The sequence below is a fragment of the Oncorhynchus keta genome, chromosome 19 (assembly GCF_023373465.1).
Source record: "Oncorhynchus keta strain PuntledgeMale-10-30-2019 chromosome 19, Oket_V2, whole genome shotgun sequence".
Lineage (NCBI taxonomy): Eukaryota > Metazoa > Chordata > Actinopteri > Salmoniformes > Salmonidae > Oncorhynchus > Oncorhynchus keta.
Window position 1 is genome coordinate 56,666,840 of NC_068439.1, and position 24,622 is coordinate 56,691,461.

Below are 24,622 nucleotides of genomic sequence, written 5' to 3' on the forward strand. Positions count from 1 at the left end.
AAGTGAGTACAATTTTAAATCATAACGTTAATTACACATTGGCTGTCGTGCCAATTATATGACTAGCCTCGTGTAAGTTTGTGCAGGTAATGACTATTTTTAATTGGAGGTCGCTAGCTACAATGGCATCTTCAACCTAGTTAGCTAGCAGCGCAAGCTAGCTTGACTTGCTATAAAGTTGAGAAACACGTTTTTTTTTAAACAAACAAAAACGTTTTATCTTCACTGGAAACAATATATTTATCATGTCTTGATTGAAAAGGTCATATTTTGCAATCTCTCAAAATGAATGCAAATCTCTGACGAGAGACCGGCTCTCCTTCATCCTGCGTTATAAACATTACACTTATCCGTAAAGATTACGTACGGCTTAATTAAATAATGTCATGATGGAAACGGGGCAACAGATGCAACACTATGCAGACAGACACAGCAAGATTGCACTCTCACTCGTTGAGATGGATATCTAGCTGTCTTGCTAGCAGTCACTCAAAAGGCAGGGGGTTGAAGCACATTGGCTAAAACTCAAATTGTTAGGGGACTGTACCATGTGGAATAAATGTAGGGGAAATGGTGCCACACAGCTTCCAGAAAACAGTTACTTTCAAACTAGGGATTTCTTGGCTAACTGAGGTAGCTAAAACAGTCAATTCTGCTCGTAGATCATACTAGTCGCCAAAGTACCGGAGAATGTCTTTAAGGGGTTCATGTAAGAGGATAGTCTTCCATCCTCACAATCCACAAGGTTCCCAATTAAATCGACCATTGCAGGATTAAGTGCTCCATCTTGAAAACTTGACTGCTGACATTTTGGCACAACAGTGGACATATTCTTTGCACACTTCAAGCATTTAATTGAGCCTGCCCGGAGTATCATTGGCGGGTTTAACAACCAAATATCCTTCAAGTCTACTTGACATGTAAAGCCTGACTCCGGATTGAATAAATAACCTCTACTACCCATTTTAGAAATATAAGGCAACATTTATATGATCCCCTTTCAAATAGCCCCTTATTTACATGTATACCCATTATACATATAACTGGCAAATTGGGAAGCGTGGGGTGTGTTAAACCATGGGGCTGTTTGCATTTCAAATTAGGGAAGTGTTACACAATGGAAGTGTTAATTAATGTACGTGCAGAAAAAGCAGATAACCATTCACACAGACCCAAAACCTGGTCTGTGAAAATGCAGTAATCATGACTAGGTATTGGTGGGTTTTAATTGAACATGTTTTATACCCCCTAATAAAGAGCTCTATGTGTGTCTCATATGACCACATCACCCGGTTCCAATCCAAATGCCAAATCCGTTTAGCAAACTCCAGGCATTCACATTTGTCGGTTGCTCTCATAGGCTTTTTTTCTGGAAACCCTTCCAAATAGCATATTGGCATGGAGGTGGAGTGTAATTGTAGATTTGGAGACCCGAAGATGAGGCCAAGTTCTGAAATTCTCCAACTTTGGCTCCTGGATTTTTCTTTGCTTCCCAAACAATCTTCCTCACTGTGCGTGCGGACAAGATACACTTGCGTCCAATGCCAGGTCATTTTACCATTGATCCAGTGGTTTTAAACCTCTTAAATATTGCGCTAATACTGGTAAGTGTTATTTTATTTGGCAATTTTTGGGTACCCATTGCTTGATTTATAAAGGTCAACAACCATGTCACTTTTCGTTTGTGAGTTTTGCCTTTTCCCCAATGTGATAGATGACCAAAAGGATTTTACTTAAGTGTTACCTAATATTTATAGCCCAGTGAAACAAGAAACCATGGAATACCACAATACAGTTCCTTAAAATGAGAATAACTTCAAATAGCATTTGTATGCAAATGTAATTGTTTGATTTTATTTATAAGAATCTTATAATTTTGACACCGACATGTAACTGCCAAACTAAAGGAAACACTTGAGTAAAATTAGGGGTACAAAGTATATTGAATCTATGCCAAGGCACATTGACGCTGTTCTGGCAACTCGTGGTGACCCAACACCCTATTAAGATATTATGTTGGTGTTTACTTTATTTTGACAGTTACCTGAATCTTTAAGAGAATAAAGGTATTACTTATTAAACATGTTGTTTTACTAGATTACCTGTTGTTTTTCATGTCTGTCTAATTGTCTAATTGTGAAATGAAAAAAATATATAGATTAAAATGAGCATACAATATAGCTCAGTATTTCTAGTCTTTTTTGCTCATATTTATCATCAAGGTTGACAATAATTTTGGAGGGGACATGTACAAAAAAAAAGCTGGTATGGTAAAATAGTGACATTGTTCAAAGTGATGAGATATTAGCTTCAGATTGAGCTTTTTTCTGAACCTGGAAAAACGTACAAGGAGAATATGAGGGAGTTCAGTAACTGGAGAAAGTTTGTGAAACCAAGGAAAAAAGTACATGTGCATCAAAGCTGGTGTTGTGACAAGGGTGTTACACAAAATATAGCCCAATTAGGTAAAAAGGCCAAGTCCATATAATGGCAATAACAGCTCAAATAAGCAAAAAGAAACGACATTCCATCATTACTTTTGACATGGTCAGTCAACACGGAAAATTTCAAGAACTTTGAAAGTTTCTTCAACTGCAGTCACAAAAACCATTAAGCGCTATGACGAAACTGGCTCTCACGAGGACCGCCACAGGAAAGGAAAAGCCAGAGTTACCTCTGCTGCAGAGGATAAATTCATTAGAGTTAACTGCGCTTCAGAGTTCAAGTAACAGACACTTCTCAACATCAACTGCTCAGAGGAAACTGCATGAGTCAGGCCTTCATGGCGAATTGCAGCAAAGAAACCACTACTAAAAAGGACACCATTAAGGAGACTTGGTTGGGCGATGAAACACGAGCAATGGACATTACACCTGTGGAAATCTGTCCCAAACATTTAATATAGTAATTGTTTCAAAACATCTCATGTTACTGATGCATTGTGAAAGTTGTTTTATTAAGACATTGTCTGAATAGTTTTTTGGGCTTTTCCCCCCAGCACTGTCCCAGTCATATTCACGGAAGCAGGAAGAATTAAGTCCTCCACAATAGTATGGGGGCTTGCCTGTCCTAGCCACTCGGTAGCTCACCTTAGAAGATGCTTCTAGCCCCTTCATATTAAATGGTTTGATGAGTCCAAATTGAGGTTTTTGGTTTCAACCACTATGTCTTTTTGAGACTGAGAGTACATGGTGACACTGTCAGTAATTTATTTAGAATTCAAGATACACTTTACCAGCATGGCTACCACAGCATTCTGCAGCGATACGCCTCCAACTGGTTTGCGCCTAGTGGGACTATCATTAGATTTTCAACAAGACAACGATTCAAAACACACCTCCAGGCTATGTAAGGGCTATTTGACCAAGGATAGTGATGGAGTGCTGCATCAGATGACCTGGCCTACACAACCACCCGACCTCAACCCAATTGAGATGGTTTGGGAGGAGTTGGACCGCAGAGTGAAGGAACAGCAGCCAACAAGTGCTCAGCATGTGGGAACTACTTCAAGGCTGTTGGAAAAACATTCCTCATGAATCTGGTTGAGAGGATGCCAAGAGTGAGCTGTCATCAAGGCAAAGGGTGGATACTTTGAAGAATCTCAAATATATTTAGATTTGTTGAAACACTTTTGGTTACTACATGTTTCCATATGTGTTATTTCAGTTAATGTAGAAAATAGTAAAAATAAAGAAAAAACCTTGAATGAGTAGGTGTCCAAACTTGATTGGTACTGTACATACAGTGCATTTGGAAAGTATTCAGTTGCCTTGACTTTGTTACGTTACAGGCTTATTCTAAAATTGATTAAATTGTCCCTCCTCAATCTACACACAATACCCCATAAAAAAAAATGAAATTTACATAAGTATTCAGACCCTTACTCAGTACTTTGTTGAAGCACCTTTGGCAGAGATTACAGCCTTGAGTGTTCTAGGGTATGACGCTACAAGCTTGGCACACCTGTATTTGGGGATTTTCTCCCATACTTCTCCGCAGATCCTCTCAAGCTCTGTCAGGTTGGATTGGGAGCGTCGCTGCACAGCCATTTTCAGGTCTCTTCAGAGATGTTTGATCAGGTTCAAGTCCAGGCTCTGCTGGGCCCCTCAAAGAAATTCAGAGACTTGTCCCGAAACCAAAGGCTGTGTGCTTAGGGTCATTGTTCTGTTGGAAGGTGAACCTTCACCCCAGTGAGGTCCTGACCGCTCTGGAGCAGGTTTTCATCAAGGATCTCTGTATTTTGCTTCATTCATCTTTCCCTCGATCCTGACTAGTCTCCCAGTCCCTGCCACTGAAAAACAACCCCACAGCATGATGCTGCCATCCACTACCATGCTTCACCGTAGGGGTGGTGCCAGGTTTCCTCCAGACGTGATGCTTGGCATTCAGGCCAAAGAGTTCAATCTTAATTTCATCAGACCAGATAATCTTGTGTTTCTCATGTTTTTTGGTACCCTTCCCCAGATCTGTGCCTCGTCACAATCATGTCTCGGCTCTCTAGGGACAACGCATTCGACCTCATAGCTTGGTTTTTGCTCTGACATGCACCGTCAACTGTGGGACCTTACATAGACAGGTGTGTGCCTTTCCAAATCAATTGAAATTTGCCACAGGTGGAATCCAATCAAGTTGTAGAAGCATCAAAGATGACAGGATGCACCAGAGCTCAATTTCAAGTCTCATTGTAAAGGGTCAGAATACTTATGTGAATAAGGCATCTTATTTTTTATAAATGTGAAAACGTTTCTCAGAACCTGTTTTCGCTTTGACATTATGGGGTATTGTTTGTAGACTGATGAGGAAGGCTGTAACGTAACAAAATGGGAAGGGGTTTGAATACTTTGACATTGCTCATCCTAATATTTCAGTATTTCTTAATTCCATTATTTTACTTCATAAAATTTGTGTATGGTTGCGTGTTAGATATTACTGCACTGTTGGAGCTAGGATCGCAAGCATTTCGCTACACCCACAATAACATCTGCTAAATGTGTTTGCACCCAATGAAAATTGATTTAACGGCACCCACATCAGTTATTGCTTTTTTACTTGGTTTCACCAAGCTAAGGGCTGCAGTTACTGACAGCCACAAACAAGTAGTCACTGGAAATCTATTTTTTTTTATTTTTTTAGACACACACACATGTGTATATGTCTCTGTGTGTGTGTGTGTGTGTGTGTGTGTGTGTGTGTGTGGTTGGTTATTCCAGCCCAGCACTAACAAACCTTGATTGGATGACTGGCTCATGCATAGATCCTTTCATATTACTTCTACACTTCACTGTAAGTGTGATCTTAACCACCTTTTAGCCAAAATCTTTCAACCTAGATTGGATTTAGAGGATCCTTAAAAGAGGTTTAATAAGAATATTATATTATACACCAAGTCACTTGGCTCTGTCATAACCTCACATGGTCTCTCCTATCATTGCTATGCAGACGACACACAATTAATCTTCTCCTTTCCCCCTTCTGATGACCAGGTGGCGAATCGCATCTCTGCATGTCTGGCAGACATATCAGTGTGGATGACGGATCACCACCTCAAGCTGAACCTCGGCAAGACGGAGCTGCTCTTCCTCCCGGGGAAGGACTGCCCGTTCCATGATCTCGCCATCACAGTTGACAACTCCATTGTGTCCTCCTCCCAGAGCGCTAAGAACCTTGGCGTGATCCTGGACAACACCCTGTCGTTCTCAACTAACATCAAGGCGGTGGCCCGTTCCTGTAGGTTCATGCTCTACAACATCCGCAGAGTACGACCCTGCCTCACACAGGAAGCGGCGCAGGTCCTAATCCAGGCACTTGTCATCTCCCGTCTGGATTACTGCAACTCGCTTTTGGCTGGGCTCCCTGCCTGTGCCATTAAACCCCTACAACTCATCCAGAACGCCGCAGCCCGTCTGGTGTTCAACCTTCCCAAGTTCTCTCACGTCACCCCGCTCCTCCGCTCTCTCCACTGGCTTCCAGTTGAAGCTCGCATCCGCTACAAGACCATGGTGCTTGCCTACGGAGCTGTGAGGGGAACGGCACCTCAGTACCTCCAGGCTCTGATCAGGCCCTACACCCAAACAAGGGCACTGCGTTCATCCACCTCTGGCCTGCTCGCCTCCCTACCACTGAGGAAGTACAGTTCCCGCTCAGCCCAGTCAAAACTGTTCGCTGCTCTGGCTCCCCAATGGTGGAACACACTCCCTCACGACGCCAGGACAGCGGAGTCAATCACCACCTTCCGGAGACACCTGAAACCCCACCTCTTTAAGGAATACCTAGGATAAGATAAAGTAATCCTTCTCACCCCCTCCCCCCCCTTAAAAGATTTAGATGCACTATTGTAAAGTGGCTGTTCCACTGGATGTCATAAGGTGAATGCACCAATTTGTAAGTCGCTCTGGATAAGAGCGTCTGCTAAATGACTTAAATGTAAATGTAAATGTAAGAACGACTGGTTCCAGATCTGTATGTATTTTACCAACTCCTCAGACTATTAACATTCCATACATAGCTGGCGGTGATATTCCAATCAATATTTCTTGAATGCCAAAACCCATTAAGGGATCAAAAAGTTGGCCCTTTGGAATATGACCGGAAATCGTGTGGAAAGTAACATTTAAAGTTAGGCCTACCAGAGAAAAATGTAAAGAAAAAGAGTAAACTTGGCACTAAATAGACGATGTAATGCGCTGATATGACCCAGATAATGTTAATTCTGTGCGTTGATAGGAGTCTAAAAGCCTTCAAGTAGCCTCTTACATAAAGCCACAGTTTAAGCGAGTGTTATCGGCTTTTTCCCAGGATCCTATTCTCTACAGTCTATACTGTTACCGGCTAATTGCCATGGAAGTGGTTGCCTGGGAGAAGGACAGCCACAGAAAACACTTCGCTCGCTGCGGAGGTATTTTTAAACAGAATTGTGGAGCTGGAGCCAAGACCCACGGTTCACCTCACACTACCCCAGGTCGAGTGCACTTGCTCTGAAAGTTCAGTCCTGGAGGTCAGCTGGATAGGGGAGTCACTAAGGGATCATTTTATTTGTAGGTATTAGGTAACTAAGTATTCAGTCGTCTATGTAGCTAGTTTCTCAAAAAAAAGTGCAATGAGCTATTATGAATGCTTCTACAGTAGCATGTTTTACAATTCATATTACCACATAAGGCTTTATCAAAGCATCTTCAAATCAAGTTGTTTTAATTAAAAACAGTATTTTAAATATTATTCAAGTAGTTGAGAGGAGAGTACAAACTAAATTACATTAATGAGTTTATTAAGTTAGACCCATAAACAAAATGTCTCTTGCAAGTCGTGCCACTTGATGTAAAAGTACCAATAGATTCTGCCGAATTGACTGGTCAGAGTAAACCGCTCTCCCATCATTTAGAGGATAGATTGGTCACAGAAACTATCCTAATTGACTTATTAACTTATTATCTCCAAATAGGTACACATAGAAACTAGCCTTACTTCCATACGATAACAAGTGTTTGAATTGGGCCGGTGCAAACACCTCGATTGTTTGAAGACCGGCAGCTCAAAATATTCACTCTTAAATATAAACACGTACTGGAAAATTTAAATGGAGTACCAGCACCTAAAGAGAGCACAGAGTCGACAGACACCGTTTTCATTCAACTTCAAGCAGACTATAAAACACTGTCGTGCCAGAGCCTATGACTGCATACCAAATTGCACCATATTCCCTACATAATGTACTACTTTTGACCAGCACCCATAGGGCACTCGTCCAAAGTAATACACCATGTAGGAAATAGGGTCTCATTTGGGATTCACACTATGTGCCTATGCAGCTAGCAACGCTAAACCTTCGGCCTCTTCAACCCTGATCCCTTTTGTTTAGTTAGTTTGAGAATGCCCCATGGCGCAGGACAAAGGACGAGCCACTCTGCAGTTTTCATACACACTCCGTGAATAAACACACCCTAAGCCACACATTTCCCTTGTGCAAAGCCCCCAAATGAAGCCTGCCTTTTGACATTCAACCCAGGACAAAAGTCTTACGGAAAGTGCCGGGCTCATGTAGGTAGCCAGTAGCAACATAAACACAGGCCAGGGAGGGATTCCTGTATTTTGGAATTCCGGGCTTTCCCAACCCAAAGGGAAACAAAAATTCATACACGCACAAACACAGACGGCATTGCTGGTTATAAAAAGGTGCGTTAGTCCCAGGCCAGAGGTAAACAGAGCAAGTGTATAACACACAGTATGTGAGTAACTGATTTGAATGTTACTTATGTCGATGCTATGACGTAAAACTCAAAGGCTTAACAGAATGTCTAGGCAAGTGACGGTGTAGTGTTTTTGTTTTGGGATATGTGAATGCATGGCTGTGGATTTGTGATAGTTTGTGTGTGTGAGCGTGTGTATGAGTGTCAGTTTGTGTGTGTACTTTGGGTGGCAGTCCTGTCTCTATACCTTTCATGCAGTCTTCAAGCCTGCGGATGAGCTGGTAGGACTTGCAGCGGTCCAACAATGTCCTAATGGCCGGCAGCGGGTCCAGAACCACCATTTCAGGATGGGTGTCGATGTAATCCTGAAGACCGTCCCAAAACAACATCAGGTATGTATTCAATAGTGCACACCGCAGCAACACACTTTGTAACAAAACAAAAAAAACACCACAAGGCCATGTTTGTTAGGCACCAAAAACTGAGCGGGACTTCCTAGACTTGAACAATAAGAAACGCACATTTTAATTTTCCATTGCAAATAGTTTTAAAATATTCTGCACCCTAATGTTAACATTTCTCAATTATATTACAGCCTCAGCAAGCCTTAAATCAACAAAGCCACTAATTTGATGAATCTGAAGAATGTTTGAATAAATGTATACTAGACTTCAGAAAGTACACAGGTGACTTCCAAGTTAAGCGTTATTTGTTAGACTTCAAAAAGTTTTTTTGTACTGTTCTGTTCTCCACTTCCTTGTGCTAGCACAGTAGAGGCCATTTATTTTCATGTCTGTGCTTTTATGTATTAGTATCTCTGTACGCACTACAACAATCAAAAAGGAACTCCATGTAATCAAGTACATTTGAAATTAAAGGCTTGGCTACTGGCCAATTTATCATGTTCCCCCATTTCGAGCGCCCATTTTCGCCCTCATCAAATGTCAATGAAACCTTGAAAAGGAGATGAAGAGGGAGGAGAGGAATTTTGTTTGTTTTTCTGAGACTACAGGTGTATAAAGCAACACCTCCAGGAACAACTAAGGGTGGAAACATGTATTCATATGGCGTTTGCATATTACCTCATGTTTACAAGATGAAAGAACGCAGGGAAATCCATGTGATAGAAAAACAGGTGGCTAAATTTACCATCCTTTTGTTTATGACATTCCTTGGTCTGTTTTGGTAAACTGAGGTCCAAAGGCATTTGGACAGTGACAGTTGTTTTGGGTCTGTACTCCAGCACAATGACATTAAAGTGAAGACTGTCAGCTTTAATGCGAGGCCATTTTCATCCATATCGGGTGAACCATTTTGAAATATTTTTTTGGGGGGGGGCATTGTCTCTCTCTTCCCTGCACCTCAACCGCAGTCACTGTATTATTTAAAATCCAAAGTGCTGGAGTTGTGTCACTGTCCAAATACTCTTGTACCTCACTGTATGAAAGCAACTCGGGCTCTAATCCCTGTGCCTTAGACATATCAACTTTAAAAACCATGCCCCTTTAAAAGGGAAATTTTACTTCAGTCAGAAGTTGTCAGATGTTTTCAGGCCTGAAAAGCAGTCCACATCCCATGTCATCAGATAAATGAAACAAGATAAGTGCAGACAAACTGGAAATAACAGTTCTTATCTTTTCCATTAGTTTTAGATTGTGGCACGTAGCTGGATCTACAAAACAGCTGGCCTGGGACATGGACTCCCTCCGACAGACTACTTTTGAGGTCTGAAAACATCTGCTAAAATGTGATTTGAGTGCAATGGCTCTTTAAACGAATGAGGGGGTCCAGGGTAAACATTCAAATTAATGACCATTAAAGAATCTAAATGGGGGTCATTAGTCATATAAAGCTGAAAATAGGCCTATAAACCAAATCCAAGTTTGCTGAGAACCATTAAACGTGTCAAGCTTTTAAAAATCAACCAGACTTTATCATGTGGAACTGAAAACAAATTCTGCATTAAAGTATGCCATATATCAGCTCTAGGTTTGTATAGTGTCTAGAGAAAAGAGGACTGGAGGAGTGGGTAAGTTTAAGGAGTCAATTACATGTGTTTTATGTAGATGTTGACAGCAGACACTGACTAAAAAGCTCACGAAATTCACAACTTGCAATGTTTGGGATTTTATTAGGATCCCCATTAGCTGTTTGCGAAAGCTAATGTGGTTCACTGCAATGCTAGGGAGTGTAACAGTGCATTCTGTTCTGCCACGTGAAAGACAAACTAGCAACCGCCTGCACAACAACTCATGCAACCGTCTAGTCGGTCCCACCGTGAGGGACAGATGACTCAAGGAAGGTGAGAGGTCACCGATGTACTCCACCCCAACATGCTATGGGCGACATGCACTACATTCACCACCCTTTGATCTTCCCCTACTCCTGCGAACCCCCCTACAGATTAGGTCACGGCTAGAGGTCGACCGATTACTTTTTTTCAACGCCGATAACTATACCGATTATTGGAGGACCAAAAAAAAGTTGATACCGATTCAAAATCGGCTGATGTATATCTTTTATGTATTATATTAAGTTAAAATAGTGTTCACTGTTCATTCAGTATTGTTGTAAATGTAATTTGTTATTCGTTGTAATAAAAGACAATTACTGAATGAACACTTATTTTAACTTGATACATAAATAAAATCAATTTAGTCTCAAATAAATAATGAAAAATGTTCAATTTGGTTTAAATAATGCAAAAACAGTGTTGGAGAAGTAAAAGTGCAATATGTGCCATGTAAAAAAGCTAAAGTGTAAGTTCCTTGCTCAAAACATGAAAGCTGGTGGTTCCTTTTAACATAAGTCTTCAATATTCCCAGGTAAGAAGTTTTAGGTTGTAGTTATTATAGGACTATTTCTCTCTATACCATTTGTATTTCATATACCTTTTGACTTCTGGATGTTCTTATAGGCACTATAGTATTGCCAGCCTAATCTTGGGAGTTGATAGGCTTGAAGTCATAAACCACGCTGTGCTTCAAGCATTGCTAAAAGTTGCTGGAGGAAAGTGCAGTTTGAATAAATGCTTACGAGCCTGCTGCTGCCTACCACCGCTCAGTCAGACTGCTCTATCAAATCATAGACTTAATTATAATATAATAAAACACACAAATACGAGCCGTGGGTCATTAATGGTCAAATCTGAAAACAAAATAAAAAACAAAACGTATATTCTTTCAATGAAATATGTAACCGTTCTGTATTTTATCAAACGGTTACCAACCCTAAATATTACTGTTACATTGCACAAACTTCAATGTTATGTCATAATTATGTAAAATTCTGGTAAATTAATTACGGTCTTTGTTAGGAAGAAATGGTCTTCACACAGTTCGCAACGAGCCAGGCGACCCAAGCTGCTGAATATACCCTGATTCTGATTACACTGAACGCAAGAGAAGTGACAATTTCAGGCTCTACATTGATTATATGCAACACGGGACAAGCTACTTAAACTAGTCATATCAACCATGTTTAGTTAACTAGTTATTATGTTAAGATTGATTGTTTTTTTTATAAGTTTGATGCTAGCTAGCAACTTACCATGGCTCCTTGCAGCCTGCACTCACGTAACAGGTGGTCAGCCTGTACACAGTCTCCTCGTGGATTGCAATTTAATCGGCTTCCAAAAATGCTGATGACTGATTGTTATGAAAACATGAAAATCGGCCCTAATTAAATTTGCCATTCCGATTAAATCGGTCGACCTCTAGTCACGGCTATTCAACTGGCGGCCCATGGGCTAGATCCGGCCCCTTTATCAATTTAGAACGGCCCTTTGATCAATTATCAACATTAATATAAAAATCCACAAAAACATCCCTGCAAAAATCCAATGTTTAGTTCCAAAATGAGCCCTCGTTCAATATTCTCCAATAGGATCATCTGTTTTCCTGTAGTCCCACCACTTAAATGCTGTCAATCAATATCACCCAACGTACCAGTTACTGCCAAATCAGAGTAGCTAACATCAGCCAATTGCAGCTGCAAACATCTGGCGACACCACTCCACCAACATCGGTTGTTTCGTAGTCTGCTGAAAGACATGTCTGCTGAGCATCGTGATCAACTTTTACATAATGACATTAGGTCGCTAAGCAAGGGTAATGCTTTCAAGAGAGTAAGTGAACTTAGGGAGGAGATAGTTGCTTTTCTCCGTAATGGCCATCTCAAGCAAGCCAATACAAATCTAGAAAAAATGCTTGGAGGGATAAAACAATTGACATGATTGGAGACTGCTTTTCATATAAGTGTTATTTTCTCCTCTGATTTGATCTAAAAAAAACATGCTCAAATTCCCTACACCCAGGGCTCAATTTGGAGGGGGGAAAAAAGGCAATTAAAAAAAAAACTGTAAAAACCTAAACTCTCTCAGAAAACCTTAGCAGAGGCACCCCCCGAAGACTAAACGACAGCCAAGTCTGATGGAAAGGAGAAAATGGGTGATCAACATTCACCTAGTTTGAGCAGAATATTATCTGTCGGGTAGCAAGCGAGCGCTGGTTAACCCGTGGAGCAGCTCAGACAGCGGTCGTGTAGTTCAATTTAACGAATCTCATAATTGATTAAAAGAATGCATCATTTATTCGTATTTCCTGCAACTTTGAACTAGTAACACCTGTTTGTGTGGCAGTTAGAAATTACTTTTGGCATGCTAAGGCTTTCACCAAAAACTTTGCCAATTAAATGTTAACTCCAAAGTATGCCTACAGTGCAGTCAGAAATATTTTGTGGCAGTGATCTATACACAACACCCCATAATGTCAAAGTGGAATTATTTTGTTGACATTTTTACACAAATGGCTCAAGTCAATAAGTATTCAACCCCTTTGTTATGGCAAGCCTAAAAATAAATTCAGGAGTAAATCACATAAGTTGTATGTACTCATTCTGTGTGCAATATCATTTTTTTAATGACTACCCCGGCTTTGCACCGCAAACATACTGTATCTGTAAGATCCCCAAGTCAAGTAGTTTATTTCAAAAATAGATGATTCAAACACAAAGACCAGGGCGGTATTGCTGTGTCTCGCAAAGGTCACAGATTGCTTGATATGTAAAAATGTAAAAGCAGACACTGAATATCCCTGTGAGCATGGTGAAGTTATTAATTAAGCTTTGAATGGTGTATCAATACAGTCACAAAAAAAGGTATAATTCCTAACACAGTTGCTGGAGAGGAAAGAAACCACTCAGGGATTTCACCATGAGGCCAATGGTGATTTAGAAAAAGTTAGAGTTTAATGGCTATGATGGTAGAAAACTGAAGATCGATCAACAACATTGTAGTTACTCCACAATACTAACCGAATACTGCTTTCACATAGGATTTACGTTATTTCGCTTGTACATTTTTCGGCAATGTATGACCCGCTTACAAACAGGCCCATTTTTACCACATTCTTGCCTGCATATGCCTTTTATACCTCCCGTGAGCTTGCCGGAAACAAGTGGTAGTTGTAGTGTGCAGATGTGGGTGGTCGTCCATTTTAATAAGTCCATAGAGAATACACACCATCAAAAATATTTCCATTATTAAATTTATTTAGGCAGGTCCTATTTTCAAAAGAAGAGAAAGGTATATTTGAGTTGAATTAGGTTACTTGTCTGTGCAGCCTGTATAGAAATCAATAGTTATTTTGTTCATTAAAACAGACAAGACATACTTCTGTGATCAGCTTTTGATCCACGTTCTCTTTCCTACATTCACCCTGCTTTGCTAGGGAGCAGGCATATGGTCGCACATGGAGTATCTTCATCATGATACCGAAAGAAAATAAAAACCAATCTATTCTATATTTTCAAAAGCATTCGACTCATGTTCATATTTCACAACCTTAAGTGGGCTTTTGGAGCTGTCTATACCCTATTGAGTAAAATAATAGGCCTACACTTGATTTTGTTTCTGATAGATGAGCAAATGAATAGATGAGCTATACCACCTCCACATATTTGCCCAGACAGAGAAATATACAGACAGAGTCACTGAAACAAAATTACATTGATTAGACATGTCACAGGCTTTTGGTTGAGAGTAGGCCTAAGCTACTGTGAGTGAAGCTAAATAATTCACTTGTTAAGCTACATAACATGCTGGCAAAAAGATCTGATCAGTTCTAATAAATGAGACAACTAGTCAAGATGATTATGAGCAGCACTCACCTCAGCTAACATTTCCACAGCCTAATTGTAACCTAACCAATATCCAAAAATCTGACATTGATTGATTTCTCAAGACCCCATACTTGGCAGAGCGAAACGATGGATGCAATCAATCAATTCAGGTGTGCCTAATGACAGTTTCATAACGCCATTCAACTTTTGGGTATTTTAATAGATGGTCTTTCCATTCATCAAATAGAGGGTGCACAGTGCACTGTTTTAGATGCTGGAATTATTTTAGATTGGACTAACATGCGCAGGTAGCCTACTTTTTGAAGTGATTTGTTTGACAAATCAGATGAATACATGTTCATGCCACATTAAAAACGTAATATATTTTACAGTTAAATTATTCATATTCACCATTAGGCCCATAACAAAAAAACATTTCATACATAAGAGGTTCTATACGAGGAAAAATTCAAATATCTACTTTCAGCCGTTGTAAATCACATGTAGAAAATATCTGTACCCCTGTAAATAACCTCTCTCAAATCTGGCCCCTGTAAGAATATAAAAGGTAACTGCCAAAATAAAGGAAACACCAACAGTTTCTTCATTGGGCTTTGGGCCACCACGAGCCAGAACAGCTTTAATGCACTTTGGAATAGATCTGTTCTGGTGGTGGAAAACGCTGTCTCAGGTGATGCTCCAGAATCTCCCATAAATTGGGTTGCGCTCTGGTGACCAACATTGTTTTCATGCACATCAACTCATTCAGTGACCACTCGTGCCCTATGGATGGGTGCATTGGCATACTATGGGGGCATAGCCATGGTAGCCAAAATGATGGCCAGAATAAATGGCCTGTCCAGCTTTTTAATTTATGACCTGAAGCATGATGGGATGTTAATTGCTAAATTAACTCAGGAACCACACTATGTGGAAGCACAGGCTTTCAATATACTTTTTATTCCTCATTTGCTCAAGGGTTTCCATTACTTTGGCAGTTACCTGTAGTTGAATAAGACTGGATTAAGTCATGATTAGGAGAGCTCCTGCAGATAATCAATAAAATAAAAATCATATTTCATTATCACATTTATATCCAGGAACACCACAAACATTCACCAAAATCTCAGAGCAAAATTACAGGATAGAATCACCAAAGACATACCCATATCCCTGAAAGAAAAACATCCTACAGTACCTTCAGACCCTTAGCCCTCAAAGAAATGGCTGCACCTGTCAAACCCTTACAATGTTTTAGCGGTGCTGATTGGCATACCTGGACACTCTGCACCAATAGCAGGGCCTGCGTGTCATTCTGGTCCGCCAGAATGAGGTCCGCCAGCTTGTGGATGATGACATCCAAAGGGCCCTGCTCCTCCAGGGGCCGACTCAGATCCAGCTGCGCACAGGGAGAGAGAGAGGGAGAAAGAGTACTCAGAAGTCAGGCAAGATAAAAATCAAGACACCTTGTTTTATTAGTTGATAATATATGGGGTCTGTTCCAAATGCACCCTATATAATGCACTACTTTTGACAAGAGGCCTATGGGTGATGAACACACTTAGGCCAATCCTTTGGGGTTTGACCCAACAGGTCAAAGACTTTGTTTTTGCTAAGATTAGGCCCGTTCAAAGCCTCTTTTACCCCCCTCTCTCTCTCACCAAAAACGATACAACCATATGGGCTTTACAGGCTGGTTCTGGTAACAGCTGGGAGAAGAAAAAAGCAGCAGCAAGGAATATTGTCTGCTTCCCAAATGACACTATTCCCTATATAGTGCACTACTTTTGACCAAGGTTCTGTCATTTGGGAGACATTATGTAAGGAGTGGGGACCCGGTCATATGGTCAACAGTCCAGCGCTGGCACCAAATAAAGGAGCAGAAACAGACCACAGACCTACCAAGTCGTGGGATGAAATTGAGGGGGAACATTTTATTCGGGAGGCCTCTGGGGCCTGTTCCCTACAAGGCTCTAGTTTAAATCAGGGAGAGGATGTCTGCATCCCAAATGGCACCCTATTGCTTACGTAGTGCACTACTTTATGGGCCGTGGTCAAAAGTAGTGAACTAAATATGGAATAGGGTGCTGTTAGGGACGCAAATGTCTGGAAATGTTCTAGCGGCTGGATCAGAGCCTTCTTCTCGGCTGATTTAGGAAAACAATCATGAGAAGGCAGGCAGAGAGAGGCTGGCTGATGAGTTCAGCTTGGGTTTGGAACTCATCACTTTCATGTCTCCAAGCCCATAGATCAAGTAACAGCAGTGCCGTCATGTAAGTTGAAGGTGTAGGGTAAAAAGTTGTCCCTAGACGCTGATCTTGGGTCGGTTTTGCATTTCCCCCACTTGAATGGTTAGGATTGGGGGAGCAAAGATGATCCTAGATCGGTACCTACGGGAAATTTCACCCCAGAGCCAAGACACTGTCATTCCTCATTGTGTCCTAAGTGAGACCGCAGAGAGTGTGTTTGTGTACAGAACTCCTTTTGGCAAAGGCTCTTAGGAACATGAAAGCCACCATTTGTAGCCGCCAGCACTGTGCATCTTCCAATTGATCAGGTTTGTAAACCGCAGTGAGCAATTGGAGGGGAATGTGTGCATTAGCAAAGTCGACATCTTTCCAGAAAGTTCACACCCCTCGACTTTTTACACATTTTGTTGTGTTTTAGCAATTTAAAATGGATTAAATTTAGATTTTTGTAGTCACTGGTCTACACACCCCATGATGTAAAAGTGGAATTGTTTTTTGAAACCGTTATATATTAATTAAAAACTGTAGTGTCAAATATGCAACCCCCTTGTTATTGGCAAGCCTAAATAAATTCAGGAATAAAAATGTGCTTAACAAGTCAAATAGGTTGCATGGACTCACTGTGTGCAATACTAGTGTTTAATATGATTTTTGAATGACTACCTCATCTCCGTACCCCACACATACAGATAAGTGTAAGGTCCTTCAGTCGAGCAGTAAATTTCAAAACACAGATTCAACCAAAGACCATGGCGATTTTCCCCAATGCCTCGCAAAGAAAGGCACCTATTGGTAGATGGGTAAAACAAAAAAAGCAGACATTGAATATCCCTTTGAGCATGGTGAGGTTATTAAATGACACTTTGGATGGTGCATCAATACACCCAGTCACTACAAAAATACAAGAGTCTTTCCTAACTCAGTTGCCTTAACAGAAGAACACCACTCAGGATTTCACCATGAGTCCAAAGCAACTTAACAATTAGTTTAATGGCTGTGATAGTATTGTGAAGTAAATACAATGTTGTTGATCCATCCTAAGGAGAAAACAAACCTAATTGACAGAGTGAAAAGGAAGCCTGTACAGAATACAACTATTCAAAAACATGCATCCTGTTTGCAACAAGGCACTAAAGTAATACTGTACTATATAAAAAAGTGGCAAAGCAATTAAGATTTTGTCCTGAATAAAAAGGTGTTACGTTTGGGCCAAATCCAATAAAACATTACGGAGTACCACTCATATTTTCTAGCATAGTGGTGGCTGCGTCATGTTGTGGATATGCTTGTAATCGGTAAGGACTGGGGAGTTTTTGTTTGTTTAAAAAAAAAAAAAAAACTGATTGAGCTAAGCAGAGGCAAAATTCTAGGAGGAAAACTTGGCCGTCTGCTTTCTAACAGACACTGGGACACAAATTCACCTTTAAACAGGACAATAACCTAAAACACAAGTACAAATATACACTGGAGTTGCTCACCAAGAGGACATGGAATGTTCCTGAGTAGCCTAGTTACAGTTTTGACTTAAAAGCTATGGCAAGACTTGAAAATAGCCATCTACAACCAACATGAGCTTGAGTAACTTTTAGAGACTTTACATACCTGGATTGTAAAACATTTGTACAGTGCTTAGAGACTCAGACTCACAGCTGTATTTATTTTATCTTTATTTAATCAGGTAGGTCAGTTGAGAACAATTTCTCATTTACAACTGCAACCTGGCCAAGATACAGCAGAGCAGTGTGACAAAAACACAGTGTTACACATGGGATAAACAAACAGAAATCTGTATACAGCATGTGCAAATAACGTAAGCAGGTAAGGCTGCCAAAGGTGATTCCAACACGTAGACTCAGGGGTTTGAATACTTTCCGCATTTCATTTTCAATCAATTAGCAAAAATAGAAATTTTATCCATTTTGAATTCAAGCTGTAACAAAATGTGGAAAAAGTCAAGGGGTATAAATACTTTCTAAAGGCACTGTACACCCAAACTAGACCACGTTGCTGAAAAATAAATATATTCATACGTTATGCAATCATTTCACCCATACTGCTCACGCGTGACCGGGCATCTGCGGAGGTTTACATAAACAAGTTTTAATGACTCCAACTTAAGTGTATCAACCACTCCACAAATTACTTGTTAACAAACTATAGTTTTGGCAAGTCGGTTAGGACATCTACTTCGTGCATGACAAGTAATTTTTCCAAAAATTGTTTAGAGATTTCACTGCATCACAATTCGAGTGGGTCAGAAGTTTACATATGTTAAGTTCGCTGTGCCTTTAAAAAGCTTGGACAATTCCAGAAAATTATTTAATGGCTTTAGAATCTTCTGATAGGCTAATTGACATCATTTGAGTCAATTGGAGGTGTACCTGTGGATGTATTTCTAGGCCTACCTTCAAACTCAGTGCCTCTGCTTGACATCATGGGAAAATCAAAAAGAAAATCAGCCAAGACCTCAGAAAAACAATTATAGACCACAAGTCTGGTTCATCCTTGGGAGCAATTTCCAAACACCTGACGGTATGTTCAGCTGTACAAACAATAGTACGGAAGTATAAACACCATGGGACTACGCAGCCGTCATACCGCTCAGGAGGAGACGCATTCTGTCTCCTAGAGATGAACGTACTTGTGCGAAAAGTGTAAATCAATCCCAGAACAACAGCAAAGGACCCTGTGAGGATGCTGGAGGAAACGGGTACAAAAGTATCTATAGCCACATTAAAACAAGTCCTATATCGACATAACCTGAAAGGCCAGTCAGCAAGGAAGAAGCCACTGCTCCAAAACCGCCATAAAAAAAGCCAGACTACAGCCTGCAACTGCACATGGGGACAAAGATCGTACTTTTTGGAGAAATTTCCTCTGGTCTGATGAAACAAAAATAGAACTGTTTGGCCATAATGACCATTGTTCTGTTTGGAGGTAAAAGGGGGAGGCTTGCAAGCCGAAAGAACAGCATCCCAACCGTGAAGTACGTGTTTTGGGGGTGCTGCAGGACGGCCTGGTGCACTTCACAAAATAGATGCATCATGAGGATGGAAAATTATGTGGATATATTGAAGCAACATCTAGGTAGCCTACATACTGGCAAAGATTTTCAGCTAGCAGACAGACACGAAGATGTTTGATTGACAGATGGAAAAGCTTTGCATAGGCTCTTTGTTCCATTTATTTTGTGGGATTGTTCCAGAACCGTATAGATCACTTGTTCCCGGTTCGGATTCTGTTTGGTTTCAACTCCCACATAGTAAACCACCTGTGTTTAAAATAGTCCTGGTTTTACAGGGTTGACGTCTGTCTGTCTGAAAGCAATTGATTTATGTAGAAAAGTTGACAAAGTATCTATTCTATTGTCAAACAAGGTCCAAGATCACAGTGCAACCTTAATGTCTTGGGACATTGCCAACAGACATCTGAAAAGATGGAGCAATTCAATTCCAATAGAAATTCTTACTTCTGGCGAGGATGTCCAGACATGTCTAATATTCCCAGCTCATGTAATATTTATGGCAGCGGAGATGATTTATCAAGTATGTATCGAACAAGATTGGTGGACTTGTCAATGCAGGGCATTGCGTCGCCTAAAGAGATTGGAAGCCTCAAAGAAAACAATATCTTCCATATCGTAGATATAGTATGCATGCAAGGTTGGGATTCCTTTTTTAGGTTTCTCTTATTTTGAATCCCTATTCTTCAGTCTGACATTGGTGGAAATATCCAAAGTGTCAGCTCAACAAATCTGATTCCGATGCTTTCTGCCAGTTTGATAACTAACACTGGTTTGAGACACTGACTACACAGAACTTGTGTCTCTGGGGGTTGCTCTGGACCCAAAATGGGTCCCCCAAATATTATCCAGAAATGACTCAAATTGGACAGGAAGAAAACAATGTTGCCCAAAAGAGAAGAATGGGTCACAGGTTGGACTGCTCTCTAGGCAAAGGATTACAACACAATCCATGAACAACCTTTGGAACAACGAATTCATGCTGCTCAATCGCAATCCCCAAGCCCTTGATTAACAACTGAAATGTGACAGATTGCATCCAAAATGGTACCCTAGTCGCTATATAGTGCACTACTTTTGCCCATAGCCCTAGTCAAAAGTAGTACACTACATGGGGAATAGCACACAATTTGCAATGCACATATTGTATCTTATCTGCCTACACCCAAAAACATTGATAAAGGGTCATGTCTGTAGTAATGGGGAGGTGGCTCAGGCAATGATATGGTAATAATGAAGACCAAGGAATTCAAGAGAAGAGGCGATAAAGAGAGGGAGAGGGAAGTGATCTTGGCACAATAACTGACGAGTAATCAGCTATTACATTTTGAATGTTATTATCTCTGATATTCTAGCGATTCCCTGGGTCATTTCATGTGTATGTTATTGGCATTTAAGCAGGCAGAAATCCATCCGGTATGACGGAGCACTGTGACGAAGTCGCTCTCACTACACTGGAAGTTAATAGGAATACGACTTTTAGATTGACATGTATGACAGATGTATGACAGATTTCAGATTTCAATTCTGTTCGATGGCATAACTCAGGAGAGTGTTCTCTCGAATGAGCCTTTTAACATCTTTTTGCGATATTCCTACCTCGAGAAATGTGCAATTTAACAGAGGGTCGAGCAGGTGTTGACAAACACTTACGAACAAAGTAAAACTTTGAAAACGAGGTCTGGCCAGGTGTCTGCCTCTTTCGTGCATTGCATGGTGCTGTTGCCAGGGAGATTATATAAAAGGAGATGGGAATCCAATGAATCTAGAACAAGGCAGGTGGTGTAAAATGCTTTAAAATGACCTGTCATGAACTCGGCTACCTCCTGCGCCTCGACCTTGTTTCCAACATTTTATTTTGTTTATAACATTCATCTTCTGCCGATCTACCATTCCAGTGTTTAATTGCTATATCGTAATTACTTCGCCACCATGGCCTATTTCCTTAACTTACCTCATTTGCACTCACTGTATATAGACTTTGTTTGCTTTTGTTCTACTGTATTATTGACTGTATGTTTTGTTTATTCCATGTGTAACTCTGTTGTTGTGTGTCGAATTGCTGCGCTTTATCTTGGCCAGGCCACAGTTGCAAATGAGAACTTGTTCTCAACTAGCCTACCTGGTGAAATAAAATATATTTGATTTAAGTGTGTGTGTCAACATCTGCTACTAGCTAGACAGGTTGCAATGGCGCCCGCCATCGAAGCAGTGCCTGCCCAGGAATCTAGTTCCTAACTTGTGGAATTACAGGCTTGTGGTGGCTTCCAGCGCCATACGGGGAAAACGCAAACTGGAAGCAGTGTTTGGATGTATCATGCAGCTATTGCCCCAGGAAAATAATCTGGAGTTCAAGAAGATTGGAACAATGCTGGAATGTTGTTTGCTTGTGGAGGACGTTTACAGGCTTGTGGTGTCGCTGGGATCATTACGCGGACTCCAGCAGCACATTTTAATTCTGCGTCTAATTTCACTGGGGGAAAACGCAAATTGTGGGAGGAATGGGCAGACTTCCCCATCAGTTGTATTGGGCAGTTCAAATGGTAAGAAAAAAAAACTCAGTCACTGGAGCAAAAATGTTGTGCTATCCAGGACCACAAGTACAGCACATCAATAAGGTGCCCCCAAACATTTTAAACCTGCATCAGCAAACAGTCTATCATTGTTCATGTGGGATTCAATGTCATTATGAAGGGCAGCTCAGAACAGCTTAGACCACTGCACCTCTTGGTCTAAGGCACTGCATCTCAGTGCAAGAGGAGTCACTACCGTCCCTGGTTCGATTCCAGGCTTCAACACATCCGGCCATGATTGTGCGCCACCCTATGGGACTCCCAATTGGCCCAGCGTCATCCGGGTTTGGCCGGAGTAGGCCGTCATTGTAAACAAGAATTTGTTCTTCACTAACTTGCCTTGTTAAAAAAAAAAAAGGATTTAAAAAAAAAAAACTGATTGGGTCTCTGCTTGACACCAACTACCGCCCCATAATATCTGGCCCTGTGCCCTCCCTAAATCACAGCATTGAACACTTCAGCAGACGTTTAGCCCTCCATAACTGGCTACGAGACTATTGCAGCTGTGGGTCTAACATTGATTGACAATTTTGATCCCTTCTGGAAACAAAGTTGTTTTCATAAAGGAGGAAGGGATCCACCCAAATAATATGGGTTCCTGGATCCTTTCACAGAATTAAAAATGCTGCATCGAGACAAGGATTTATTAGTGACCCAATCCCAGCTCAGTTATTCTCTACTAGTTGGGGAACCCTGCTTTAAGGTAATAATACAATATTTTATATAGCACTATTACATAAGGAATCTCATGCGTAGATTTACTCCAAACTATAATCTGCAAGACATTTGGGGCTGGCTTTACTATTGCAACACTCAAAATTGTGAAAAAAAAAGGTTTAAAAGCAACAATTGGACAATGGATTAAAATACTCCAAGATGTTAAATGTTTTTAATCTAATCAGATATCGACTGAATTACAGCACATAAAACAATATACTGGCAGACAAATAATGGTGTTCAAGTAATGGTGAGAATTCAGGTATTACATTAATTATAAAATGCAAGTTTCGTATAAAGGCACTCATACATTTTCTTAGTATATTAGTTTTTATACTTTGATAAAAATCAAGAAAACTGTGCCTCATTTTCATATGCTGGATTTGCACACAATATAAAGCAGATGGACAGGGCTGCAGCCACCAAACCATGCTTGGTCCAGACCTACCTGCGCCGTCTAGACTGCCTCAATTATTCATTTCTGTTGTTCACTTGCATAATTCAACAGGTGTCAAGAAAGGGATACTGATACGATTGCAGATCTAAACGCTTGGCTCTAGATTACACCCACCTATACATACTTACATCACTATAATCTAAGTGTTCCTTTTCAGAAGTTGCTTTCATTCAACGCACAATTTGTAAACATTTCAACTTTTTTTTTTTTTAAATTGCAGAAAATAATACACACACCAAAATCAAGTTATTTCTTGTGATGCAAGTGTTGAGACAGTGCTTTAAATTCCAGATGAAGCACACCAATGTATTCCATTGAGCTCATTACTGGCCTCACATCAAGGGGCCTCGTGAGCTGGGCATAATACAAAAATACTAGTAACATAAATAGTACCAGTCAAAAGTTTGGACACCTACTCATTCAAGAGTTTTTGTTTGTACCATTTTCAGCATTGTAGAATAATAGCGAAGACATCAAAACTATGAACACACATGGAATCATGTATTAAAAAACAAGTGTTAAATCAAAATATATTATATTTGAGATTCTTCAAAGTAGCCACCCTTGGCCTTGACAGCTTTGCACACTCTCTCAAACAGCTTAATGAGGTTGTCACCTTGAATGCTTTTCCAACAGTCTTTCAAGAGTTCCCACATATGCTGAGCACTTGTTGGCTGCTTTGCCTTCACTCTGTGGTCCAACTCATCCAAAACCATCTCAATTGGGTTGAGGTCGGGTGATTGTGGAGGCCAGGTCATTTGATGCAGCACTCAATCACTCTCCTTGGTCAGATAGCCCTTACACAGCCTGGAGGTGTGTTGGGTTATTGTCCTATTGAAAAACAAATGATAGTGGGACTAAGCGTAAACCAGATGGGGAGGCGTATCGCTACGGTAGCCATGTCAGTTAAGTGTGCCTTGAATTCTAAACATCACTGACTGTCACCAGCAAAGCACCCCCACACGCTCATACCTCCATGCTTCACGGTGGGAACCACACATGCAGAGATCATCCGTTCACCTCCTCTGCATCTCATAAAGACAGCGGATGGAACCAAACATTTCAAATTTGGACTCAGACCAAAAGGACAGGATTTCCAGTCTAATGTCCATTGATCATGTTTCTTGGCCCATGCAAGTCTTTTCTTATTGGTGTCCTTTAGTAGTGGTTTCTTTGCAGCAAGTCGGCATTTTCCATATTGACTAACCTTTATGTCTTAAAGTAATGGACTGTTTGGCTTGCTTATTTGAGCCGTTCTTGCATTAATATGGACTTGATCTTTTACTAAATAGGGCCATCTT

The 24,622-nt window shown here is 40.6% G+C and overlaps 1 protein-coding gene across 5 annotated transcripts in view; it reads right to left on the minus strand.

Moving 5' to 3' along the window:
- The window catches only part of itpk1a (inositol-tetrakisphosphate 1-kinase a), a 61,814-nt gene that overhangs the window by 13,029 nt on the left and 24,163 nt on the right, over positions 1–24,622 (minus strand). For all 5 annotated transcript variants that reach the window (XM_035793957.2, XM_035793956.2, XM_035793958.2 and 2 more), the window contains 2 exons: positions 15,580–15,702; positions 8,431–8,548 (listed from right to left, as the gene is read on the minus strand). In XM_035793957.2, coding sequence (XP_035649850.1) covers positions 8,431–8,548; positions 15,580–15,702 — 241 coding nt within the window. The remainder of the gene's footprint in view (positions 1–8,430; positions 8,549–15,579; positions 15,703–24,622) is intronic.